Source organism: Phyllostomus hastatus, unplaced genomic scaffold, assembly GCF_019186645.2.
Source record: "Phyllostomus hastatus isolate PE091 unplaced genomic scaffold, TTU_PhHast_1.1 phas_scaffold_585, whole genome shotgun sequence".
NCBI lineage: Eukaryota > Metazoa > Chordata > Mammalia > Chiroptera > Phyllostomidae > Phyllostomus > Phyllostomus hastatus.
The window spans coordinates 28,609,790-28,633,175 of NW_025334037.1; the positions used below are offsets into that span (position 1 = coordinate 28,609,790).

At 37.7% G+C, this 23,386-nt stretch overlaps 1 protein-coding gene across 4 annotated transcripts in view; it reads right to left on the bottom strand.

The window, feature by feature from the left end:
- Positions 1-23,386, bottom strand: part of CKAP5 (cytoskeleton associated protein 5) — an 88,541-nt gene that overhangs the window by 25,922 nt on the left and 39,233 nt on the right. For all 4 annotated transcript variants that reach the window (XM_045825175.1, XM_045825172.1, XM_045825173.1 and 1 more), the window contains exons 7-24: positions 23,171-23,271; positions 21,274-21,387; positions 18,676-18,780; positions 15,362-15,451; positions 15,084-15,248; positions 14,424-14,552; positions 13,706-13,888; positions 12,531-12,644; positions 12,147-12,257; positions 11,019-11,111; positions 8,593-8,778; positions 7,779-7,873; positions 4,892-4,949; positions 4,682-4,807; positions 3,146-3,285; positions 2,837-3,011; positions 1,889-2,002; positions 575-703 (exon numbers count right to left, since the gene is read on the bottom strand). In XM_045825175.1, coding sequence (XP_045681131.1) covers positions 575-703; positions 1,889-2,002; positions 2,837-3,011; positions 3,146-3,285; positions 4,682-4,807; positions 4,892-4,949; positions 7,779-7,873; positions 8,593-8,778; positions 11,019-11,111; positions 12,147-12,257; positions 12,531-12,644; positions 13,706-13,888; positions 14,424-14,552; positions 15,084-15,248; positions 15,362-15,451; positions 18,676-18,780; positions 21,274-21,387; positions 23,171-23,271 — 2,228 coding nt within the window. The remainder of the gene's footprint in view (positions 1-574; positions 704-1,888; positions 2,003-2,836; positions 3,012-3,145; positions 3,286-4,681; positions 4,808-4,891; positions 4,950-7,778; positions 7,874-8,592; positions 8,779-11,018; positions 11,112-12,146; positions 12,258-12,530; positions 12,645-13,705; positions 13,889-14,423; positions 14,553-15,083; positions 15,249-15,361; positions 15,452-18,675; positions 18,781-21,273; positions 21,388-23,170; positions 23,272-23,386) is intronic.

The following is a 23,386-nucleotide window of genomic DNA, read 5'->3' on the forward strand; positions in this document are numbered from 1 at the left end:
ACAGCAGTGGTGAGAGTGGACATTCTCGCCTTGTTCCTGGCTGACGGGGAGAGTGCCCAGGCTCTTAGCAGAAAGTACGGCATCGTACAGGGAGGTTTGTGTAAACGCTCTCTATCAAGTTGAGGGGATTCTCCTCTTCTATTACTAACTCGATGAGGGTTGTTGTTGTTTTTTAATCATGAACAGGTGTTGGATTTTCTTAAATTCCTTTTCTGTGTCAACTGATATGATTTTATGATTTTTCTTAGCATTTAGCCTGTTGGTATGACGGATTACATTATGAATTTTTGAATGTTAACTCTCTTTTTGTATTCTGATTAAAACCTCTTATTTTACTATTTAAGAGTTCCAGAAAAGAGAAAATTTCACAAAAAGGCTAGTCCTTGAAAAAATTTTATTGTTAAAAAAAAAGAAAAGCACAAGAATACAAAAGCTCCAGAAATCTGTTTTCATTTTATTAACTGTTTTATGATGAAACACATTCTGTCCATATATATATAAATTTATTAGGTAGGTCCAGGCCTCTAAGAAGGTAAAAGACATGAGTAAGGCACATGATCTTTGTAATACTAACCTCTTGCCGCAGGAAAGGGTTTTCCTTTTTGAGCTCTTCAGAAAGATCTTCTCCCTCCAGCCACTCCTTCATGCCAGTCTGTTCGGCCCAAGCGTTCACAGTCGCTAGGGCAGCAGCCCGAACATTGTTCTGAATGGAGGAGAGAACAAGATAACATTAACCGTGGTCTGTAGGTAGGGAATGAACATGGAGCTTTCTCTAAGGTCCACACGAATATACTTGGAACCATCTTCTTTGAAACATAATCTAGTTCTATGGTTGTACTAAAGCTCCAAATTAGCCCTGGCCGGGTGGCTCGGCTGCTTGGAGAGCTGTCCCATACACCAGAAGGGTTGCAGGCTCGGTCTGATCGCCAGTCAGGGCGCATATGAGGGGCAGCTAATGGAAGTTTCTCATTGTTGATGTTTCTCTCCCTCTCTCCCTCTCCCTCTCCCTCTCGTCAATAAACATATCCTCGAGTGAGGATAAAAAAAACACCCCCTCTAAATTACAGTAGAAACATAAAACTCTAAATTGTCAGTAGTCAGTTAATTAGGTAAAACAGTGACCTAAAATATGTAAGGGGCATAAAATATGTAAGGGGAATAAACTCTCAGGGTTTGTTTCCTGAACCTTTGGGGGCTCTCATGTCCGTGCAGTAATTCTACACATTAGAGAACGCATAATGGTTATACTGGAATTACTAACAACTGCAACATTTATGTTTTTATATTAACTTGTATTCATAGAATGGGGACTTACTGACATGAAAAACATTAAAATAGCCCAATTCCTTACATTAAATGTATCACACAAAAATAGTCACTCAAATACTCAATCTAGGGCTAAACCTAAGAGGCTTACAACACTGAATGAGACTAGTTACCTTACTCAAGTATTAGAGGATCCTCCTCTAGTAGTTCAGGGATGAAAGTACACGATGCAAAAATTCATATTTTTATTCACTCTTTACAGCAACACTTCTAACAATGATGTCGTAATCATAATAGGAACCGTTTTTTGAGTGCATACTATATAAAACAGGTACAGGTACCTTATGCAGAGACTCATTTAATTCTTTAATGATAAAATTACAAAGATAATGAACATCAAAAGATAAATAACTTATTAAGGGTCATAAGCTGGTAAGTGATGTAGCTGGTCATGTTAATACTGACTAGGAAGTAGAAGTGTTTACTATTTTCTTCCTAATATTCTCTTCAAAGTTTACAAACTGTTTACATGTTTCCCCACATGTAAGAAAAGAGAATTATTCTTAGCTCCAGAGTGTGGCTGGCTTATTCCAAACTGGAGGGTAGGGGAGAGGCGGGTTACCTTGCTGTCTCCGAGGACTGTGATGACAGGGATGCCTAAGTTCTTCACCTGCTGCTTGATGTTTGGGCCCATGGCTACTGCCAGCTGCTGGAGGATAGTCAGTGTCTGCTGCACCTGAGGGGAGAGAGCCAGCACTTCATGTTCAAATCACGAACAAGCTGTGCACCAAGTTTTGCGAGTCTGCTCTACATAGTCATTGCAGCAGGAAGTCTGGCGTACTTAAGAGACAAGGAAAATCAACTTTTTATGATGCTCCTCTAATTAGCTTGTGAGTAATTTTTAGGCAGTGGCCTCTGCTTTTATCATTAGTTCATAATATCAGAGTATTAGAATTTTAGACTGCAGGTTATACTGCTTTATAAGTTTAAAGAAAGGTAAAGCATAGTTTAAGAAAATCCTGACATAAAAATCCAAATTTAAAAATTAGAAATTAAGCATGTTTGGGTATATTATAAGCAGTTTTATATAAAGATATTAAACATTAGGGTCCTATAAAAATCAAATCTGAGCTGCATAAAAATTTGACTAATAAACTTGCCATCTACCAGCGTATCTTATGGCACACCTAAGAAATTAAAGAAAGTGATTTCTAGTTCAAAACAAATAAAATGACCACTCATTTTTCTGCTGGCAACAGTTTCATTGAAAGGGAACCTCCTGGCCCTGACTGGTGTGGCTCAGTAGGTTGGCATTGTCCCGAGAACTGAAGGGTCCCCAGTTCAAATCCTAGTCAGGGTACAGGCCGGGGTTGCAGGCCAGATCCCTGGTTGGGGGCATGCAAGAAGCAACTGAGTTTTGTTTCTCTCAAGTATCGATGCTTCTCTCCCTCTTCCTCCCTCTCTTCCCCACTCTCTAAAAATAAATAAAGAAAGAAAATCTTTTAAAAAAAAAAGGAACTTCCTAAAAGTGGAAGGGGGAGGAAAAATGATGGGCATGAACTCTACGTACCAAGATTTTATTTGAATCATTGAGTCGACCCTTTAAGGCAGTTGGAAGTTCACCTATGTTTGGTTGGATAAATTTTGCTTCATTGATAATACCTGCCACTTCATCTAGGCCTTCTTTCCTGATCTTCCAATTTTTGTCACCAATTTTAGATATCAACTCTGAGGTGATTTTGTCACTGAAAAAATGGAAGACACCTTATTTCAGACTCCTAAAAATTAATGATATCAAAGTACTCCTACTGAGAAAGAGAAGGCACCAGATTAAAAATTCAGTATAATTAATCAAATAAACCATTTCCAACAAACCTACCTTATTTCTGTCCTTGGCAAAAGATCCACAACATCATTGCCCCCATCGTCTGGTTCGTCTCCATCTTCTCCTTCCTCTGTACCGCTTGTGCTGTGTTTGGAAATCCCTCTGGTTGGAGCAGGTGGGCTCTGTCCTTGCATCTACAGGAAACAAGCAAATCGGTGAGGCTAATGAACTTGATGAAGGATGCAAGAACAAACAAGCTAGAGAATGGTGCCTAGATCAAAATTTCATAATCCTTCATACTTAATATTTACACAGCACATGTCTTAATTCCTATTTAGGTTCCAATTTTGAGACTACATGGCAAAGGATATTTTTATAAAACCTATTAAAGTCTGCCTTCTCAATCATGAAACTGTCCTTTGACATGTATGCCCAAGACAATATAGAGCAAGTCTGTCAAACCATAGCAATTTCCACTGGAAAGCTTATTCAAGGAGGAACAATATTTTTCCACTTAAAAATTTTTTAATGTTATATTTAATGTACTTTTTGAATAGGTCATACATTCAAAATACTGGGTTGACCAAAAAGTCTGTTAGTTTTTTCAGTAAAACAAAAGATACCTTTTTCATTTTTATCAATAACTTGATTGATTTGGATATTTTGAGTATGCTGGCTTTCTCACTATTGGCTTCTAGTGAGTAGAGGCCAGGGGTGCTGCTAACCATCTTCCAGTGCATAAAACAGCCCCACAGCAAGGAATTATTTGGCCAAAATGTCAATAGCACCAAGAAACTTCACAAACCACTTTGGACATGTTGGATCAGTCACAGCACTTTCCCCATGCACTGAAAAAATCTTTTCTTTGAGTTTTACCTGCATTTTTACCTTTCTCGAAATAATAAAGCATAATATACCAAAAATATTGCATTTTCTTCTAACTTCCATTTTAAAAGGACTGCACAAAAATTCACCAATTTTGTAAGTTTTTAAAAAATGCACAGTGATATGACAGCTGTCACAATACAATTTAATAAAATTGTTTCGAATGAACCTAAAGACAGCTAAATCCTCCTAGAGCCATCATACAGAAGAAACGTTAACAGACTTTTTGGCCAACCCAATATTTGAAATTCCAAAGGCACACAGGATATAAAGGGGAAAGTCTCCCATCCTATACCATAGCTACACTGTTCTCTTCCTCTCAGTCAAAGTCATCAACTTCTGCCCTGGCTGCTGTGGCTCAGTGGATTGAACACTGGCCTGTGAACCAAAGGGTCTCTGGTTTGATTCCCAGTCAGGGCAGATGCCTGGGTTGTGGGCCAGGTCCCCAGTAGAGAGCATGTGAGAGGCAACCACAAATTGATGTTACTCTCTCTCTCTTTCTCCCTTCTTTCCCCTCTTTCTAGAAATAAATAAATAAAATCTTAAAAAAAAAGTCATCAATTTGTTAGGAACTCTTCCCAGGAATACTTTATATATATAAAAGCAAATACATATTGTTCATTCCAAAGGGTTAAAAGTTTAAACTTAACTAATATGAGCTTTCTCAAGTCTACCAATAGATTGTATCATTTGTGAAATCTTTACCTTCTCAAATTCTGCATCTATCTGGGACAGGAGGGCAGGCTTTTCATCTTCAAAGAACATTCGCAAAGAGGGACCAACATACAGATACATTACACCAAGCAGGGTGATAGCAGAAGTCCTCACAGCCTGGCAGAACAAAGGGAATTTTCCAAGTCAGAGCAGAACCACAAAGATGGCTGTATTGTCCCTATACAGCTGGTATGTACTCACTGGGTTTGTTGCAGCAAGAGCTGTCTTCACATTGCTAATGAAAGCTTTCACATTCAATCTAGAAGAAATAACATTTAGAGTTAAAAACAAACAAAAGTTTTATAAAGTCAGACATTTTCAACAGAGCTTTATAAAGTCAGACTCTAGAAGTGGCTTCCTTTGTATGTGTCCCAGAATCTCTCTCACCTGTTTAATTTCTACACTCATTTGAAGTGAGCTTAAAATATTACTCATATGCTAATCACTCCAAAATCCAAGGTTAACTTCTCTCCTATGAACTCCAGATTCTGATAGGCAACTGCCTTTGTGACATTTCCATTTGTATGTCCAGATGTCACCCTACATCTGTCATCAAAGTCCTGATTGTCCATGCCCCAACCCCAAAACCTGTTCTTTCCACAACCTTCCCTATCCCCGTGAAGAGCCACATCGTTCTTCCCGTCGCTCAGGCCACGCTCAGCTCCAGAGTCATCCTGACTCCTCTCTCTTATGCCCACTGTCCTCGTTCAGTTCTACTTTTAAACACTTCCACCTCCACAAAGAACGTCCAAGCCAGTGGAATTTCTTGACAGGATTACTCCAACAGCTTGCTAAGTAGCCTCCTTGCTTCTGCCCTTGATCCTCACTGTGTGTTCCAACTATAGTCAGAATAATCCTGTTACTCTTCTGCCAAAACTTTGACCCTCTCCTCCAGTATCAGTTTCTGTTCCTTCCCTCCACCTCCACTTTCAAAGAGACCAACATTCTTGTGTCCATATCATGCCAGGTCTAGTTCTCAGAATTTTATCTATTTTTCACAACAGTTCTATGAGGTGCCGTTCTGGCATTTTACAGAAAGGCAAATTAGGTCAAAAGAGGCGCAGTCCCTTGCCCAAGGCTATACAGTTGGAAAGCGGCAGGTTAGAGATATGACCCCATGTGGGCTGGCTTCATAGACTGCCTTCTGAACCACTGCTCTCCTATCTGAAATTTTAGTTCATAGCTCTTTTGCAGCCCAGTGTCGCTCTTGCTCTAAACAGGGGTTTCCAACCAGATTTCTGCTGCATAAAAAACAAAAATAAAAACAAAACAACTTAGAGGTGCTGTATTACCTGGCTTTCTCGTTTTTCTCCAATTTTACCTCCTACCGCTCTCCACCAGCTCACTTATTCCACTCCAGCTATAAGCTGAAGAACAGTTACTCCTTCCTGTTTTGAAATGTGTCACATGTGCTCCTACCACCGGGCTCCTGCACTTGCTGTTCCTTGGTCTACAGAACGTTCTTCTCCCAGGTTGTCTCAGCTAACTCTCTCACATCCTGAAGGTCTCTGCTCAGATGTCAGTGTTTCAGGAAGGACTCTTGATCTACCTTATAGAAAAGAACCTCATCCCAATGACACTAAGGTGATATCACTTAACCCCTTAACCTGCTTTTTAAAGTTCTGTTGTTCTTAGACCTCCTCAAATGTTTTTTTTACTGTTTATTGTCATCTCCCCTTACTCAAATATAAGTGCTATGAAAACAGGAATTTTAACTTGTCTGTGATGTATTTTTAGGGCCTAGAACAAATGACTGGAATATCATAGGTAAATATCTATAGTCAATGAATAAGTGAATAAATAAAAAATCATGGATGACAGAATAAAAAGAGAAAAATATTCACCTAACTTTTATGTCATGCCAAGAGATTAGTTTTACACCAAAGCCTATAACTGTATACAGTTAAGAAGTTATAACAATACCCTCAACTATGCGAGGGCACCACAGATACTGACATGATGTTTCTTTGCTTGAATGACACTTGAATGAGAATTTCTAAAGCAGTATTTCTTTGCTTGGTAGAATTCAGAACTGTTTTGCAATGTATTAAGAGGCATGCTGTAAAAAGCAACATGACACAGAAAAAGGCAACATAATACAGCAATTACAATATTCTTTCTTGGAACTAGACTGCCTATGTTTAAATCTTGGTTTTGTCATTTCCTAGCTGTGACTTAGACAGATTACTTAAGCTTTCTGTGCCTTAGTTTTTTTTATTTATAAGAGAGATAACAACAACAAAATATATATATTTGTGTGTGTGTGTGTGTGTGTGTGTGTGTGTGTGTATAAAAGAGATAACCTCACATGGCTTCTATGATGATTGAATCAAATAAATTATTTAGAAAATGCCCAATGTAAAGTAAGCTCTATAAAATTTTTGTTAAATGAAATCAATGTGTTCAATATGCAAATAAACTTGGGAAAACATCAAGTTAAACAAACTTCTCTATTGAATGACTTCTGAGAGTTTTTATTTCACCAGTGTGCACTAGAGGTCTCTAAGCACTAGAGGTCTCTAAACACAAATGATTATATGTACTGACTTGCAAATGTATTTGATTAGCAGTCCTAGGAAGTGGCTTTTCTGTGGGACAGTTATTAACACTCAAGGAAATATAACTTAGAGAATGTTAGTGAAGATCAAAATGCAGGTGCACAAGCCAATATAGGCAGTCCCCAACTTATGATGGTTCAACTTAGGATTTTTTGACTTTACAATGGTGTGGAGATACACGTATTATATTCCATGAGACAGTCAACACTTGGGATGACTTTGCCCCACCGTAGGCTAATGTAAGCACTCTGAGCATGTGTAAGGCAGTATATGCTAAGCTATGATGTTCAGTGGGCTGGGTGTATTAAATGCATTTCAACTTAGGATATTTTCAACTTACAATGGATTTACTGGAATGTAACCCCATCATAAGTCAACGAGCATCTGTATAGACATCTGAGGAACAAGTGTAGTTTTGTTTTATACAAGCTCTGGCTTCTCAGAATTAAGCAGAGATAGCTAAAACAAATATAATCACCAGTTAGAGACTGGCAAAACAATTATTTTGTATTGGATTTTTTCTGACTTACCCAGAAAAACCAAATTCTTTTATTGCATTTGATAGCCAATTCAGAGTTTCTGATTGATTCTTGGGATTCTTCTGGGAGAAAGCCATTGACATAACCTACAGCAGAAGGAAAAAAAAACAAAACCATAGATCTATGTTTTCTCTCATATTTCTCATAGAAATACGGCTGACATTAAGGCAGAAGTGGATGAAACATGATTTTTCGGATGCTAAAGCAACTGCAAGAATGACTAGGAATAAAATGCTTAACCTATATTAAGAAAATGATGTGATAGTAGTATTAAAGTATTTTGTTTATAACTTTTCATTAGTGATCACTCTGGATTGTATCTTAAGAAAAAATTACTCCCACCTTTAATAATATAGCAGCATCTTTAGAATATTCTTTAAAAAAATTATTTATTTATTTATTTTTAGACAGAGGGGAAGGGAGGGGGAAAGAGGAAGAAAAACATCAACGTGTGGTTGCCTCTTGCACACCCCCCACCAGGGACCTGGACTGTAAACTCAGGCATGTGCCCTGACCGGAAATAGAACCAGTGACTCTTTGGTTTGTAGGCTGGTACTCAATCCACTGAGCCACACCAGCCAGGGATTGACTAAGATAAAGTTTAATATATATTTGACTAAGATAAAGTTTAATTATCATGCAATAATGTATTATTAATGGTAAAATAAAAACACAGTATCAACAACAGCTTTACTTGAGAAGAACCAAGCTTAATTAGTAACTTTAAATTAAAATTTGAAAACAAAAACAAAAACAAAAACAAAAAAACTAGGAAAACTTGGGGAAAGAGAGCTGTGTCACCAACCTGTTCAGCTGTCCATGGCAACATACAAGCCTCAGCTATCGCTGTCATAGCTTCTTTTGCATTGTTCCCACACTTCACATCTCCAATCTTGTCTACAAGGCCATCCAAGACAATCTGAGCTGAAGTTTTGGAAAAATTTCCCTTCTGGGCAATTAAAGCAACTATATGAAGCTTCATCTGCATCACCTGAACAAGGATAAAATTATAAATAAGTCAAAGATAATTATTTATGTACTTATTTTTTAAATATTTTATTTTTAGAGAGGGGAAGGGAGGGAGAGAGAGCAGGAGAGAAACATCATGTGGGAGAGTACCTCTATAACGTCCCAAATAGGGGACCTAGCCTGAAAACCAGACATGTGCCTGTCTGAAATTGAACCTGTGACCTCTCGGTTTGTGGGACAACCCCTGACCCACTTGAGCCATACCAATCAAGGCTGTACTTATTTTTCATAGCAGCCTGAAGATGTAATACAGTCAAGGACAGCTGAGAACATGACCAAACTAAAATCAGAATTTTAAATAAAGAAGCAAAGTAATTTTTATCCTTTAATTGTTATCAATTAAAGTAGCTAAGTAACAAGTAAGAGAAGAAACCAAATCACACAATGCTTTAAAATATTAGCAGTGGTACCACATGGGAATTTCATGAATTGAAAAATTTAATTTTTATATTCTCTTTATATAATGACTTTCACCCAGTATTGAATGCACATCTTCCAATGAATGACTACACTAACTGCAGGACTCAAGACTTCCTCACAGAGCTGCTCACAAAAGACTGAGACCCTCCTGCGCACGCTCACAACAGAATCTGAGAGATTTACACAACTTGTAGATTTTTAAGAGGAAGAAAGAAAGAAGCTTAGAAAACAATGTAAAGATACTGATGTAATTGACAGCAGATGTCATTCTGAGACCCTCTTGCCCATAAATATTTCCCCTTGTTCTGTTTGAATATTTAATTAATAAATGTTGGCAAGGACGTAGAGAAACTGGAGTTCTCTTTGCATTGCTGGTGTGAATATAATATGGTGCAACGACTTTGAAAACAGTGTGGCAATTCCTCAAAAAAGTTAAACATGGAGTTACCATACAACCCAGCAATTCAACGTTTAGGTACATATCCAAGAGAATTTCAAACGTATTCACATAGAGACGTGCACTAATGCTCATGGCAGCATTATTCACAACAGCCAAAAAGTGGAAACAATGAAAATGCACCTCGACTGGTAAATGGGTAAACAAAGTGTTGTATATCCATACAATGGAATATTATTTAGCAATAAAATAGAATGTAGAGTTGATAGATGCTACAATACAGACAGTAAAAATATCACACAAAGTAAAAAGTAGACACAAAAAAGGCCACATTTTGTATCATTTCACTTACAGGAAATGTCCAGGAGAAGTATTCCACAGAGACGGAAAGTAGATAATAGCTGCCAGGGACTGGCGGGGGTTGGGGATTTGGGAAGGAACAGAGGTGACTACTCATGGGTACGGGGTTTCTTTCTGGGGTGATGAAAATATCCTAAAATTATATAGTGGTAGGAGTTGCAGCACTATGTGAATATACTAAAAAGCGCTGCATTGTATACTTTAAAATGGTGAGTTTTATGCTCTCAATAAAGCTGTTATAAAGGAGAAAGTATATAAAATTACCCCACGTTACAGATCTAACACACAGGAGGGTATCAGCTGAAACCAGGTGTGCTTCCTTCGCCTACGTGAGCAGCTGCACAGAGAGGGGCGTTAAACGTGGTGTGAGGGAAGAGGGCAGCCCGAGAGCCTTCGGCGTGGAGAGATTTCCTGGAGCCCGTGGAGTGGACGGGCACTGCGGAGCAGTGCTAAGGGGACACAGTGAGAGAGAGCTGAGGATCCCACGGAGAGAGCAAGAGGTGGCAGAAGAGAAGCAAAAGAGAGACTAGCAGGATGCCAAGTACAGACTTGAAACATTTAAAAAAATTGTTTTACATGAAGTCTATGTATATCTGGGAGAAGGAAACTCTTCTCCTGTTTTCCTTCCTGTATCACTTCCCTGACACCTACTTTTTAGACTAAATAACAGCATTGCTGAATTTCATCTCTGTTACCAGTTAATTAAACAGACTGTGGTAATTTTTCACTGACAATTTAAAGACTGCATTTATTTTTTATCCAAACAAATAAGAAAGCTATCTCACCGTTTATCCCTCCTTTGAATATGTAAAGATTAGAGGACTTCTAGGCCTAAATAATGAGGAAATGCATATACATAGACAAACAATACACATTTATCCACTTAAAATTAGCTGACATTTCTGAGTCATTAAAAAATAACAAGCTAAAAATCATTACCAAAACTATACCTCTCTATTGCTCCATACAAAGATGTAACGGAAATTACTTTAATACAAAACATTAAATCTCCAGTTAAAAAATACCTGAAAATTAGTTTCTTTCCATCCAGGTTTCTTGGCCAGCATCCTCACTAATGCCTGGCATGGCATTTCAGTTCGGTCCATTAGTTCAACAGCCTTGAAGTAAAACCAGAGAATAAGAGTTAAGGGGTAATGAGTAGTTCCAAGGAACAGTATATAACGAAATGGGAATGGAAATGAAGAGGGACCTTAAATAGTTTCTATTATAATGCTTTGTTTCTTAAGTTGGATATTTAGTATATGTTTGTTATGGTAAAACCACTGAAACTTTTTTCTTCACATTTTAGGAATTTATAATTTGCTCGAAGGAAAGTAATGGTAACATAGTTTTTTGTTTGTTTTTTCCTTTCATTTGCGGGTGGGACTCAGACATCTATATTGTTTTTATGGCTCCCTGGGGATTACAATGTTCAGCCAAGATTGGTAACATAGTTTTCATTTGCTTAGTGTGTGGCAGAAACTGCTTAATATTTTGACTTATTTGATTTTCTTAAAAACACAGAAAAGCAAGGTAGGTTAGAAGTGGTTAACTATTAAGTTTCAAAGATGCACAAATTCAGGTGTAAACGCAACATGTGGCAGATGCTGGACTGGCAGCCAGGTTTCCTGCTTCAGCCCCAGCGCTCTCTCAGTTTCTCCGCGCCCTCCTCATCAGAGTCACGGACAGTGCAACAGGGTGAACTACCACGCTCCTTCCCGACACACATCTTTGAGAGGAGCTTCTCGCACCACGTGATAATATCTGTTCTCCAAGAATCATGACGACAAAGAGGGAAACAGAAATGGATGAGGGGGTGGTGTAAGTGGAGAGATCTGTTTGCCTGCTAGTATTAAAAAACAAATACTGTACCATAATATGAAAGTTCATCTAAACCTTATAATTCAGAATAAACCTAATTTTCTTGGGTAAGTACTAAGTTATGAAATTACAGAAACCATAGGAAGCAGATGTTGAGAGATAAACACTACACAACTAAGAAACAAACAAAATAACTCCACCTCAGTTTTAGGTAACACCCCAAAACACGTTCACTTATAAAACACAGCAATAGGACAGGTTTTCCATTTTCAATTTCATCACTTCTATAAAATGTAATTTTCTTTCACTCTCACTCATCCTTCTGCGCCCACCTTTTGGAACTCTTCCATACAGGCCAGTCTTTCCTTCCAGTTACTGCTGTCTAGAAGTTGTATACACGTAGCAGGAAGGACGGCGGAAGCTTTTTCTTCACATACTTCAATCTGAAAGACACAAACACATTAAAGTTAAAAACTGCTTAAGGAAACAAATAGCAAGAATGTAAAAATACAAGAACATCCTACAGGCATGCTACAGTATCCGAGGTTTCGATTTTTGCACCATAAAGGGGAAGTTTGTCTAAGGCAGTTTCAAGAAGCTACAAAGTATGAAATAACTGTATGCTGTAGAATGCAGGAAAGGAAGAACTTAAGTCTTCTCACAGATACTGACTTTCTACGGCTTTATGAGTCTGAGACACGTTGTGTAATACTGACCGAGAGCTCGGGCTCCACTATTTCTTTGATCTCCAATCCCTTCTTGTTCTTGGTTCCAGCGCTCCCTGCACCTCCCGGTGCACTTGGTTTCCCCTTCTTAGGTGGTCCGCCAGCCTACGAGCAATTGAAACAACAACCACACCACTCAAGGATTCAGAAGGTCGTTTCTTAAACTTTTGTGGGTCAGAGACTTCTTAGAAATTTTTCTGAAATGAGGGATCACTGTAACTGTGTATGATGGCTTATTATGGTGCTCATTTTGCAACACACACAACTATCAAGTCACTGTGTTACACAAAAACTAATACAATGTTGTACGTGAACCATGTCTCAATCAAAACTTTTTTTAAAAATGAGGGATAACCCCCTGGCTGGCGTAGCTCAGTGGATTGAGTGCGGGCTGGGAACCAAAGTGTCCCAGGTTCGATTCCCAGCCAGGGTACATGCCTGGGTTGCAGGCCATAACCCCTAGCAACCGCACATTGATGTTTCTCTCTCTCTCTCTCTCTCTCTCTCTCTCTCTCTCTCTCTGTCTCCCTCCCTTCCCTCTCTAAAAATAAATAAATAAAATCTTTAAAAAAAAAAAATGAGGGATAACCCAACCAACAACAACAACAGGCATATTTTTAGTGCCCACAGAATTTAGCCGTGTCAAAGGCAGGCAGACCTTCTGAAGACCATTCCTGCGAGAAACTGTAGGCCCCATCTTAAGAACATAGAAGAGCCCCAAGACAAATGTTCACTTAAAGGAGCGCCACATTTGTCCCAGGCATTTCCGCCTCTTCTACGCTGTACAAAGGTAAGGAGACCTGGACTGGTGGGAGGCTCAGTGATGCAACTCAGCAGCACGATTAGCAAAATGACGAAGGTGATATTATTTATGTTAAGTGCCTTGCCACATTTTATTTCATTATTTAATGATACTTTCTGATCCCTTAAAATGCACTCATGTACTTCCATTACCATTTTTATCTCTATTAAAGTCTCAAATAACCAAATGTATTGTTGGAATACTCTGCCTTTATGAACAGATGTTCTGCTGTATTTTGAATGTGGTAATGAATTCATTTCTCAAATGAAATCATACTGGAAGGACAACCATTGACCTGAGATTCAGACCCTACCTTAAATAAATTCTAATTTTTAAACCATATTTTTCCAAGTCATCTATTAACCTTAGTAGCTGGGGCCTTTTTTAAGGGTCCTGGTTTGGGTACTGAAACGTCTTTCATGTCCTTATCTCCTGCGGCCCCTGAAGAAGCAGTCCTTCCAGGAACAGGCTTGAGTTCCTTCTTTTCAGCTGCCAGTCCAGCTTTCTTACCATGCGCCAGCTCTACCTTTTCTGAACATTCTTTGATCTGGAGAATAAAATTGAGATGAACATCATCAAGCCCAACTTTGAAACACAATCACTACTTTACTATGTAATAGATCATTTAAACCACAACTACATGAGAATTCAGAGAGAAAAGTTTCCTTTTCCACAAAGATAAATTACCCAGACTTTACCTTTTTATTTCCATACAAATTGAAATTGCAATAACCACAATTTGAGAGAAGACATTCATATTTAGAAAGGTAATTTTTCAGATATTAGAAAAAATTTATCTTAAAACACTGTTTTCACCTTTACAGGTTATGGTCACTAAGCTTTATTTTGTCTGTTATAATTTGAAAGGTATTTCTACTAATATGATAACTGCAGCTTGGAATGAAATTTAAATCTTCAAAAACTGTGCTTTCAAACTCTAGGTCTGAATCACCAGTGGCAATGAAATAAATTTCACACATTGGTATCAGCATTTCTGTCTTAATAAAACAGAACAGACAAAATTGAAAATAAAGCCGTAATGCACTGTTGTCCAATTTCATTATAGTCTGTTACTAACTCACCTTATCAAGCTTAAGTTTGTCCACATCAACTAAGAATGGGTTTACTGCTTTTTCACCAACCACCTTCAAAGCTGTACCCAATGCTTCAAATGCAGCATCTCTGACTTCAGAAGCAGAATCGCTGATGTGCTATATAGTCCGGAAATAAACAAAATTATCTCAATACAAGGTACTCTAGGCATTACTGATTTTAAGTCACACTAATGGTTGTTAGATAACAAGTTTGTCTTTTATGATTCATTGAAGCTAAGTAAGGCTTTCCTTTTGTCAGTTTTCAGTTATTCTGTCACAAATTCTGTTTGGCTTAAGGGAACCTCTGATATCTATTCAGCGTGTAAGTGCTTCCTTTTCCTCCTACCCTCCATCTAAAGTGCCTCACATTCAAATAATCTTCAAATACTCCAAACTGTATGCCTGTGCTTGGCTAGATCCAGCTGAAAGCCAGTAAATGGGCCAAGTAAGAAAATGTTTAGCAATTAGTGGAACTTGTGCTTCAAGGAGAGGAACATAACCATACAAGAATTTGGATTCAGTTTCCAAAGCTTCTCAAAACACTGTAATACACAGTCTGAAAGTCAAATAGTCACTGTACACAATTAGCAGGGAAAAAATTCTTTCCTAGATATAAAATATTCCCCCAATTTCAAAGACAGCCTATACCTTAAGCAGAGCTGCACAAAAGGGCTTCAGCAAGCTTTTAGGTAGGGTAGCAGCAGTGCAGTGGCGGAAGCTTCTTGCAATAAAAAGTGATGTCTGCTGCTTGATGGTTGGATTTTTATTATCCATTACTGCTAAAACATCCTCACTGATGTTCTGGAGAGTGGTCTGTAGAAAGAAAATGTGGTCAGTGAGCTTTTCTCAACTATAGAGAACAATCAAAATATCGCATTAACAAAATACCACACAGACAAGAGCCCAAGCGCATGTCGTCAGCTTACGGTAAGGAAGATTGCATCGATTGCCTCCTGCAGGGCTTGCACTACTTGAGGCTTCTTCTCTTTGAACTTTTCCAAAATGGTTGGCACAACCTATAAAAATGAGCAGATAGAATATTATCTGGCAACAAAAAGGAATGATGTGCTGATAACATATTACAACATGATGAACCTTGAAAGCATTATGCAAAGTCTAAGAAGCCAGTCACAAAGGGTCACATATGTATGATTCCATTTACATGACGTGTCGAATCCATAGAGACAGAGTAGATTAGTGGTTGCCAGGGTCTAGGGGTAGGGAAGAATGGGGAGTGACTGATAATGGGCATAGGGTTTCATTTTGGGGTGATAAAATGTTCTGGAATTAGACAGTGGTAATGGTTAATAATGATTACACAGACTTGTGTGTGTGTAAATACTAAAACCACTGATTATACACTTTAAAAAGAGGGTGAATTTTATAGTATGTAAGTTATATCTCAAAAAGCTGTTATTAAAATAATGTTTGGCTCACCAAAACAAAGAAAGTGAATAAGTTGGATTAAAAAAAGTCATTTTGTTTTTTGAAGGGCACGAGAATCTTACATTAGAACAGTTAAGGGGTCCAATTCCATAACACCATAGCAGTGCGTCTCAACCTTTTTTAGCATCTACACCTTACATGCTACCATGAAACTATTTTGATCAGTAACATCTCTTATTAACAACATAATTCTCAACTAGGTAGATTGACAGGTATAGTATATAATTCTTCATCCCCACCCAAGATTCTGATATGTCACACTGGACTAGGCTGTCTGCTGCCCCTTCACTAGACTAAAGAAAAAAAAATATCAGAAATTGCAGCAATTTTGATCAGAATTACATCCTTTTATTCAAGTGTTCAGTTTAGACGAGTAAAGGTGGAATTTCTATATTTCTTGTATCTTATAAACTACTACTAATTCACTAAATATTTAGTGAATGCCTAACGCACCTATTGAATATCAGGCACTGTGCTAGCAGGCAAATTAGAGTTGTTTTTAAGGTCCAAAAGATATAGACAAAGCTTAATGGTATCCAAAATAATTTTTTTTTCAAGATTTCACAGAAGTGATACACAGTATAAAGAGTATGGTTTCCATGAAGAAATATAAAAAACTTTTTAATACTAGTAGTTATAAACTTAAAAATCAAGGTATTTCAGTGGTTATAAAGCTAAAGTTCAGTTATATATATATAGTCAAAAAGACAGTTTATAAATAGCTAAAGAAAATAAAGCTAAACCATTAACATGCTTGTTATCAAACACTGTATATGATATAATTTTAAGGAGGGGGCAGGGAATCACCAAACTACAAAGTACTAGAGACATTCTTTAAGTTGCACAACAAAATATCACAAAGCCAGAATCAGAACTCAAACTAGAGGGCCAGGCCATCATTCAACTATAATTTAGTAAATTAAAATGTATTTAAAAAACTGTTTGCTAGCTTGAATAGTCATTCCTAATACAAAAGTATAAAATATTCTAACAAGTAACAAAAAATTGACCAAAAGCTAATTAGCACACTGCTACCATATACACAGATATTATATAATATATTGATTGCTATAAAATATTAATTAGCCCTGGCTGGTGTGGCTCAGTGGACTGAGTGCCAGCCTGAAAACTGAAAGGCTGCCACTTCAATTTTCCCGGTCAGGGCGCATGCCTGGGTTGTGGGCCAGGTCCCCAGCTGGGGTGTGCGAGAGGCAACTGATCAATGTATCTCTTGCATTGTCAATGTTTCTTTCCCTCTCTTTCTCTCTTCCTTCCCCTCTCTCTAAAAATAAAGAAATAAAATCTTCAAAAAAAGAGAGAGGAGATTTAAAAGGTGTATTAATTATAATTTTACTTCAGTTTATGATTTATATGTCTAAGGCTTTTTTAAAAAGCTTTTTATTTATTTATTTATTTTTAGAGAGGGGAAAGGAGAGAGAAAGCGGGGTAGAGAAATAGCGATGTGCGAGAAAAACATTTACTGGTTGCCTTCCACACACCCCCAATCAGGGACCTGGCCCGCAGTCTAGGCGTGTGCCTTGACTGGGAATCAAACTGGCGATCTTTTGGTCTACAGCAAGATGCCTGTCCCATTGAGCTACACCAGTAAGGGCTAAGGCTTTTTTTGCACCTTTATTTTTATTTCCTGGTAACAAGCTAGTCATGATTTATTTTTATTTGGTACCATCCTCTTTTGTCCAGCTAAGTTCTCTGAAATTATTTTTAATGTTATGAGTTAGCAAGCTCCAAATACCATAACTAAGTGAGGCTAGATGTTAGCTTCACAATATAAAACTGACACATGGTTATGGACCATTAGGAGACTCTTATGTTCATCTAGGGAATCAAGTGATCAAGTGGGGAGCAAGTTAAACTTTAGAGTTCAATATAATTTTCAGATGCTGAATCATTCTAAATAATTCAGATTTAGAGGCCAACTGACAGATGCCAGTTAAACATCTCAATTTATTAAAACTATTACCAAACTTGACTGCTTCCAAATTTACACCAAGAAAATAATATATTCAACAAATGTCTCTAGTGAGATTTTCTTAGAATAAATTAAACCGATATATCATGAACAATGTAACCTATATAAAATGTCTCAAGTATATGAGTAAATTATTATTTTTTTTATAAACTACATTTTTTTTTAGATTTTATTTATTTATTTTTAGAGAGGGAAGGGAGGGGGAGAGAGAGAGAGAGAGAGAGAGAGAGAGAGAGAGAGAAACATCAATGTGCGGTTGCTGGGGGTTATGGCCTGCAACCCAGGAATGTACTCTGGCTGGGAATCGAACCTGGGACACTTTGGTTCCCAGCCCGCGCTCAATCCACTGAGCTACGCCAGCCAGGGCTAGTAAATTATTTTTCAAATAGGAAAACACTATACAATGCATTTTATATGTTAATTTGACTTCTTGTTTTATATTGTCTTTTCTATGCCCATTTTTGCTCTGTCCTGGATATCCTAAGTTTTAAGCAGCTCCTGTTATACTATATGTAATGCTGTAGGAACAAAGCAAGATATTAATCAATAAATAATAAGCAAATCAACTCAACTAAGTATTTTAGGCCAAGTGTCTGATTTTCTACATAAAGCTAATGATTTTAGTTATAAATGACATCTTCATTGAAATATTGTGAGGAGTTATGTTCAATATTAATAAAACTCAGAAATGTACTTTATTCAGTATATAAAGATCTATGCCAAAGAGCTGTTTTAAAGTTTAGAGCAAACTAGCCTGACGTTCTTGATAATATTATTGATTTGTCCTTAAGAAGTATTACTTACGTGTCCTGCATATTGTCCAAATTTCTTCCTCAGTCCAACAGCCAAGCCAGTAAGGCATTTTGCTGCCAAAGCCACCAACATGACATTGGTGTCCTTTCCAACGACCTAGAAAAAGGAAAACAAAACAGTCACGGCCCGTGGAAGGAACCTGAAAACTTCCTCTGAAAAGAATTCTAAAGCTATTATGTTAATAGATAGCCAATTACATTCCTTACAAAAGAGGAGATTCTTCTTCAACAATATCAAATTTGGGAGCTTCCTTTCAGTATGTTTAGTCTCCTATCTTGAGGTTTTATCAATAAAAATATATAGAAAACCACAACTTCCAGCTGCTAACTCTCTATCAATGGCAGTCTGGGCTGTCAGAGGAGGAGGTGATTGACAATGGCAGAGAAGCCGGAGGCCTGCTGACTTTGCGCTGGGGCAGGGAAAGCTAAGATGATGTTTTTCTGGAAGATCCCACAGGGCAGCAACACTAACTTTTATACCCCAGGAGCACCAGCAGAAACTGCTGTAGGCACCATCAAGAAGTCCAGGCAGATTCTAAATTGCAAGCACCATTGCAGCCTTTCCTCTGAGGGAGCTTCTGGCTTCGCAGCTGCCATTTTAATTACCCAACGATCATCAAGCTTGCATTTAGAGCCTCTTGGCAGAGTTTCCTCCCCCACTGTTTGTGCTACCACCCTCTTGTACTGTACCCCAAAGAGCCTAGCACTTCCCAAAACTCACAGGTAGTAGCTGTTCCTGGCTTCTTTCTTGCTAAGATTTTACTGTGCTATATTGCCCAAGTCAGCTGGTGTTAAAAAGCTGCTTTACTTTTAAGTGCTCCAAACTCCTGTTTTTTCACTCTTCTCCTACGTAGAGGTAATGCTTTCACTTTTTTTAAATTTTATATAGTCCCTAAGATCTGGCATTCCCTAAGCAGAATGCTTCATTCCCAATTCTCCAAATTAAACAATCTGTGATGTACAGCATGCAAGGAAGTTCTAACTGGCACCTGCAGGTACTCCCTAACTGCCGAGGAGTAAGGATTAAGAAAAGAGGCTTACATTTATTAAAAACTAATCAGATGACAATTTTATAAGTGTTTTATAATCCTTATTTCATTTAATATTCACCCAAACCCTATAAAGTAGGTACTATTATTAGTTCAATTTTGTGGATTTCAAAAATTAAATACAATGAACTTGCTCAAGGTCACAGAGCTAACAAATAGTAACGTCCAGTTCAAACCAAGTTTGTTCTGACGGCAAAGCTCTTGCTCCCTTACCTGCAGCCCTTTCCTGGTCACTCGCAGGTAAGCACAGAACCCCGAAAAGTCCGGGTGGCCTGATGTGCACATTGCCCGCTGAGACTCAACACAGCAACACTGCATTCTTTTTTCAGCTCCCGTACACTACACACATATCTTTTTCATGGTCTACTTAGTGCTATGGCTTCTTCTTCTTCTTCTTCTTTTTTTTTTTTTTTTTGCATTTTGGTACTTTTTGTACATCCTTTCACTGTTTAGAATGGCCCCTAAGCATAGTGCTGAAGTTCTGTCCAGCATTCCTAAGCACAAGAAGGCTGTGATGTGTCTCACACAGAAATTCTGTGTGTTAGATAAGCTTTGTTCAGGCATGAGCTATAGGGCAGTTGGCTATGAGTTCAATGTTAATGAATCAATAATTTATATTACATAAGATATCTTCAAAAAGAATAAAACAGTTATGCATTGTTTTATGTATCAGCTAATGAAAATGTTATGATCAAAGGGTCTCAGGACCCTAACCCTGTATTTCCCCTAGGAATAATGGTTTAGCATTCGCTAATTCAGTGTTTATGGTAATTTTATAGAATATAACTACCAGGAATAAAGAGAATTACTGTACTTACATGTGTCTATAATTAAAGGTTAACCTCCTCCCTCCACCATTTTAATCCTCTGTAATTTCAGGCCGAGGAAATAACAAAGTTTTCAACCTTGCTATACTCAAGACAAGCTCTTCAGTTTGTCCTTAAGCTCTACAACTACATCCACAGTGTCTGATCTATACTTTCAGATTTTATGAAATGCCATTATATTAAAAAATATCCCCTAGCAGCAACTTGATTGAGGGAATCTAAGCAATACTGAAGGAATATTTTCTAAAAACACTTTTCTTATTTAGTACTTGCCTACTCTATAGTTAACCACATGCCCCACATCCTTTGCTTTACATGCTGATACAATATAATGTGGCATTCTTTGCTATCTAACAAAAAAAGTCTTTATTATTTAATAGCTGTCACGTTAAATGGAGCCAACTTAAACAGTTCATCTGACAGAATTATAAAACTGGAGTAGTTGGGTCTGGATCAGCAAGATCGTCTTTTTCTTGAGGTTTGTACATGCTATTAAATAGCATACTTAAAGTCAGACTGAAAACTACTCCCTCCAAAATAATCTAGGACAATAATTTTAAACAGCCCTTCAAAAATGAATGCCTATGATTTAAAAACCATCAATAGTGTTTCTTAAATGGCAATGTTGCTGTGATAAAAAGGATGACCAATAAAGAGAAATTCAATGGCCTTAACTGTTGCTGGGATACCAGCGTGGAAACTCCGCACATTTACCTTCTTTAATGCTTTTACTAAATCCGCGTAATCGCCTGCTTCCAATTTGGGGTTTTTCACTAGCACTTCAACAGCCTCCAGGGCTTCTTTTCTCTCTTGCCATTTTTTTGCCTCCTGCAGGACACAGTATGAATCATTTGTAGAACAGAAAATAAGAGAGCAAAATAAGAGTCTATTTCTTTCATACTACTAATTCAAAGATATTTTTTGTTTTCAGAAACTTTTTCTAAAGCTAGTTAAAAAATGCAAAATTGTACAGCTGATCAGAATGTTTTGTTCATATAAATAAATTTGTCTTAGTATATAAAAAGTCATACCATTTTATAACACTAAATGCGATAGTAAGTAAACAGAATAAGATGCCATAGTCTTTTCCTTCCATTCTCTAGGCAAATGTTGGTAAGCATGTATCACACAGCAAACATTTATAAAAAGCATTTCTAGTATATCTGACAATGGGACAACTATAGGAGAATGGAACAGGACCAGAAAAGAACAAATCACATAACCAACAACCAAAACTGTTCTAATCCTGAAGATTAATTTTCCAGAATGAGAGTAAAATGTGAAACCTTTTGTTTTATGTCCATGAAGTAGAATATGCTCCACTAGAGATCAAGCAATTAATTACTCATTAATTTGAATATGCACTATTTGAAAGAATTGGGGATACAAAGAAGTTGATAAACTAGTCACCTGAGAGGACATTACTGTTCAATTCATCAAATATTTATCTGTTCACCAAAAGTTTGTAGGATATTCAAGGAGCTGACAGCAAAGCTAGGAAAACCATTAATAAATAACTACAAGGTCATTACCACTATAAAAGGAGAAGTACACGCTGCTTTGGTAACACAGCAAGAGGTCTTAACCTAGTTTAGGCTGACAAGTAGGCTTTGCCCTACAAAAAAGATGCCTAAGGTGAGATCTAGAAGATAAAGAGGTATTATGAACTGAATGAGGGGAGAAGAACGTTACAGGCAGAAAGAACAGTCCTGTTAAGTCTCAGAGCTTAGGAACAAAACAAAAGTGTGGCACATGCGATACTGGGAGAAGGTCAGTGTGATTGGAGTGTGGAGGGTGCGAGCCATTAGGAATGTGGCTGGAAGGTGAGCAAGGCCCTCAGAGATACCAGAGATGGCCTCAAGGGCCATAGGATGATCTCAGACATCATCTTAAAACTCATGGAAGCCATCGGAGGGTTTTAATGAGGCAATGATATGAGAAGATTTGCGTTTTGGAAAATGACACCTCTAATTACATTGTGAAATGTGATGGGAAGGAGAAAGAGGCAAGTGCAAAGACAGGGAGCCTTGTAAGAAGACTTCTACAGTATTGCAGCACATAAGGCAAGACATAATGGTGGTTGGTATAAGACTTTCTCAATTGGGGATAATTTTATCTTTTGGAATACGTTTAGCAAAGTTTGGAGACATTTTTGATTATCATGACTTTGGAGATTGGTATTACTGGTATCTGATAGAGAAGGGCCAGAGATGCTGCTAAGCATTCTATAATGCACAGGATACTCCTCCAAAACAAAGAATTATCTGGGAAAAAAATGTCAACAGTGTCACGGTCAAGAAACCCTAGAGTAACTACTTGGCAGTGGGATGATGAGAAGGAGATGAGTTTGAGAGTTATTTAAAGGTAAAACCAGAGAAACAGTGAGGAAAGGGAAGATGTCAAGAAAAATGTTCTAGACGTAAAAAAAAATGCAATAGTAAGTACATACACAAAGTAGTACGGGAACCAAGAAGCAGCAATTAATTCACTCTACTAGGGAAGATACGGGGTGAAAGGGTACACCAGGAAATGGCTTAGCAGAACATTCTCTCAATTATACTCAAGCAATTACTTAAAATGAAATAAATTCGAAAAGTTTACCATTACTTACAATTTTGTCATAAAAGTCTTTGGGAAGTTTGGAAAGAATTTCTACTGCTTCCAAAAGCTCATAAGCATCTATCTGTGGCACCTCATCACCATCGTCACCACCTTCCAGAAAAGAACAAAACAAACCTCAAAAATGGATGGAATGGTTTTATTTCTCAGTTACCAGTCCTTTCATGACTCTGATGAAATCTTAACACAGAAAGAATCAGCATTAGTA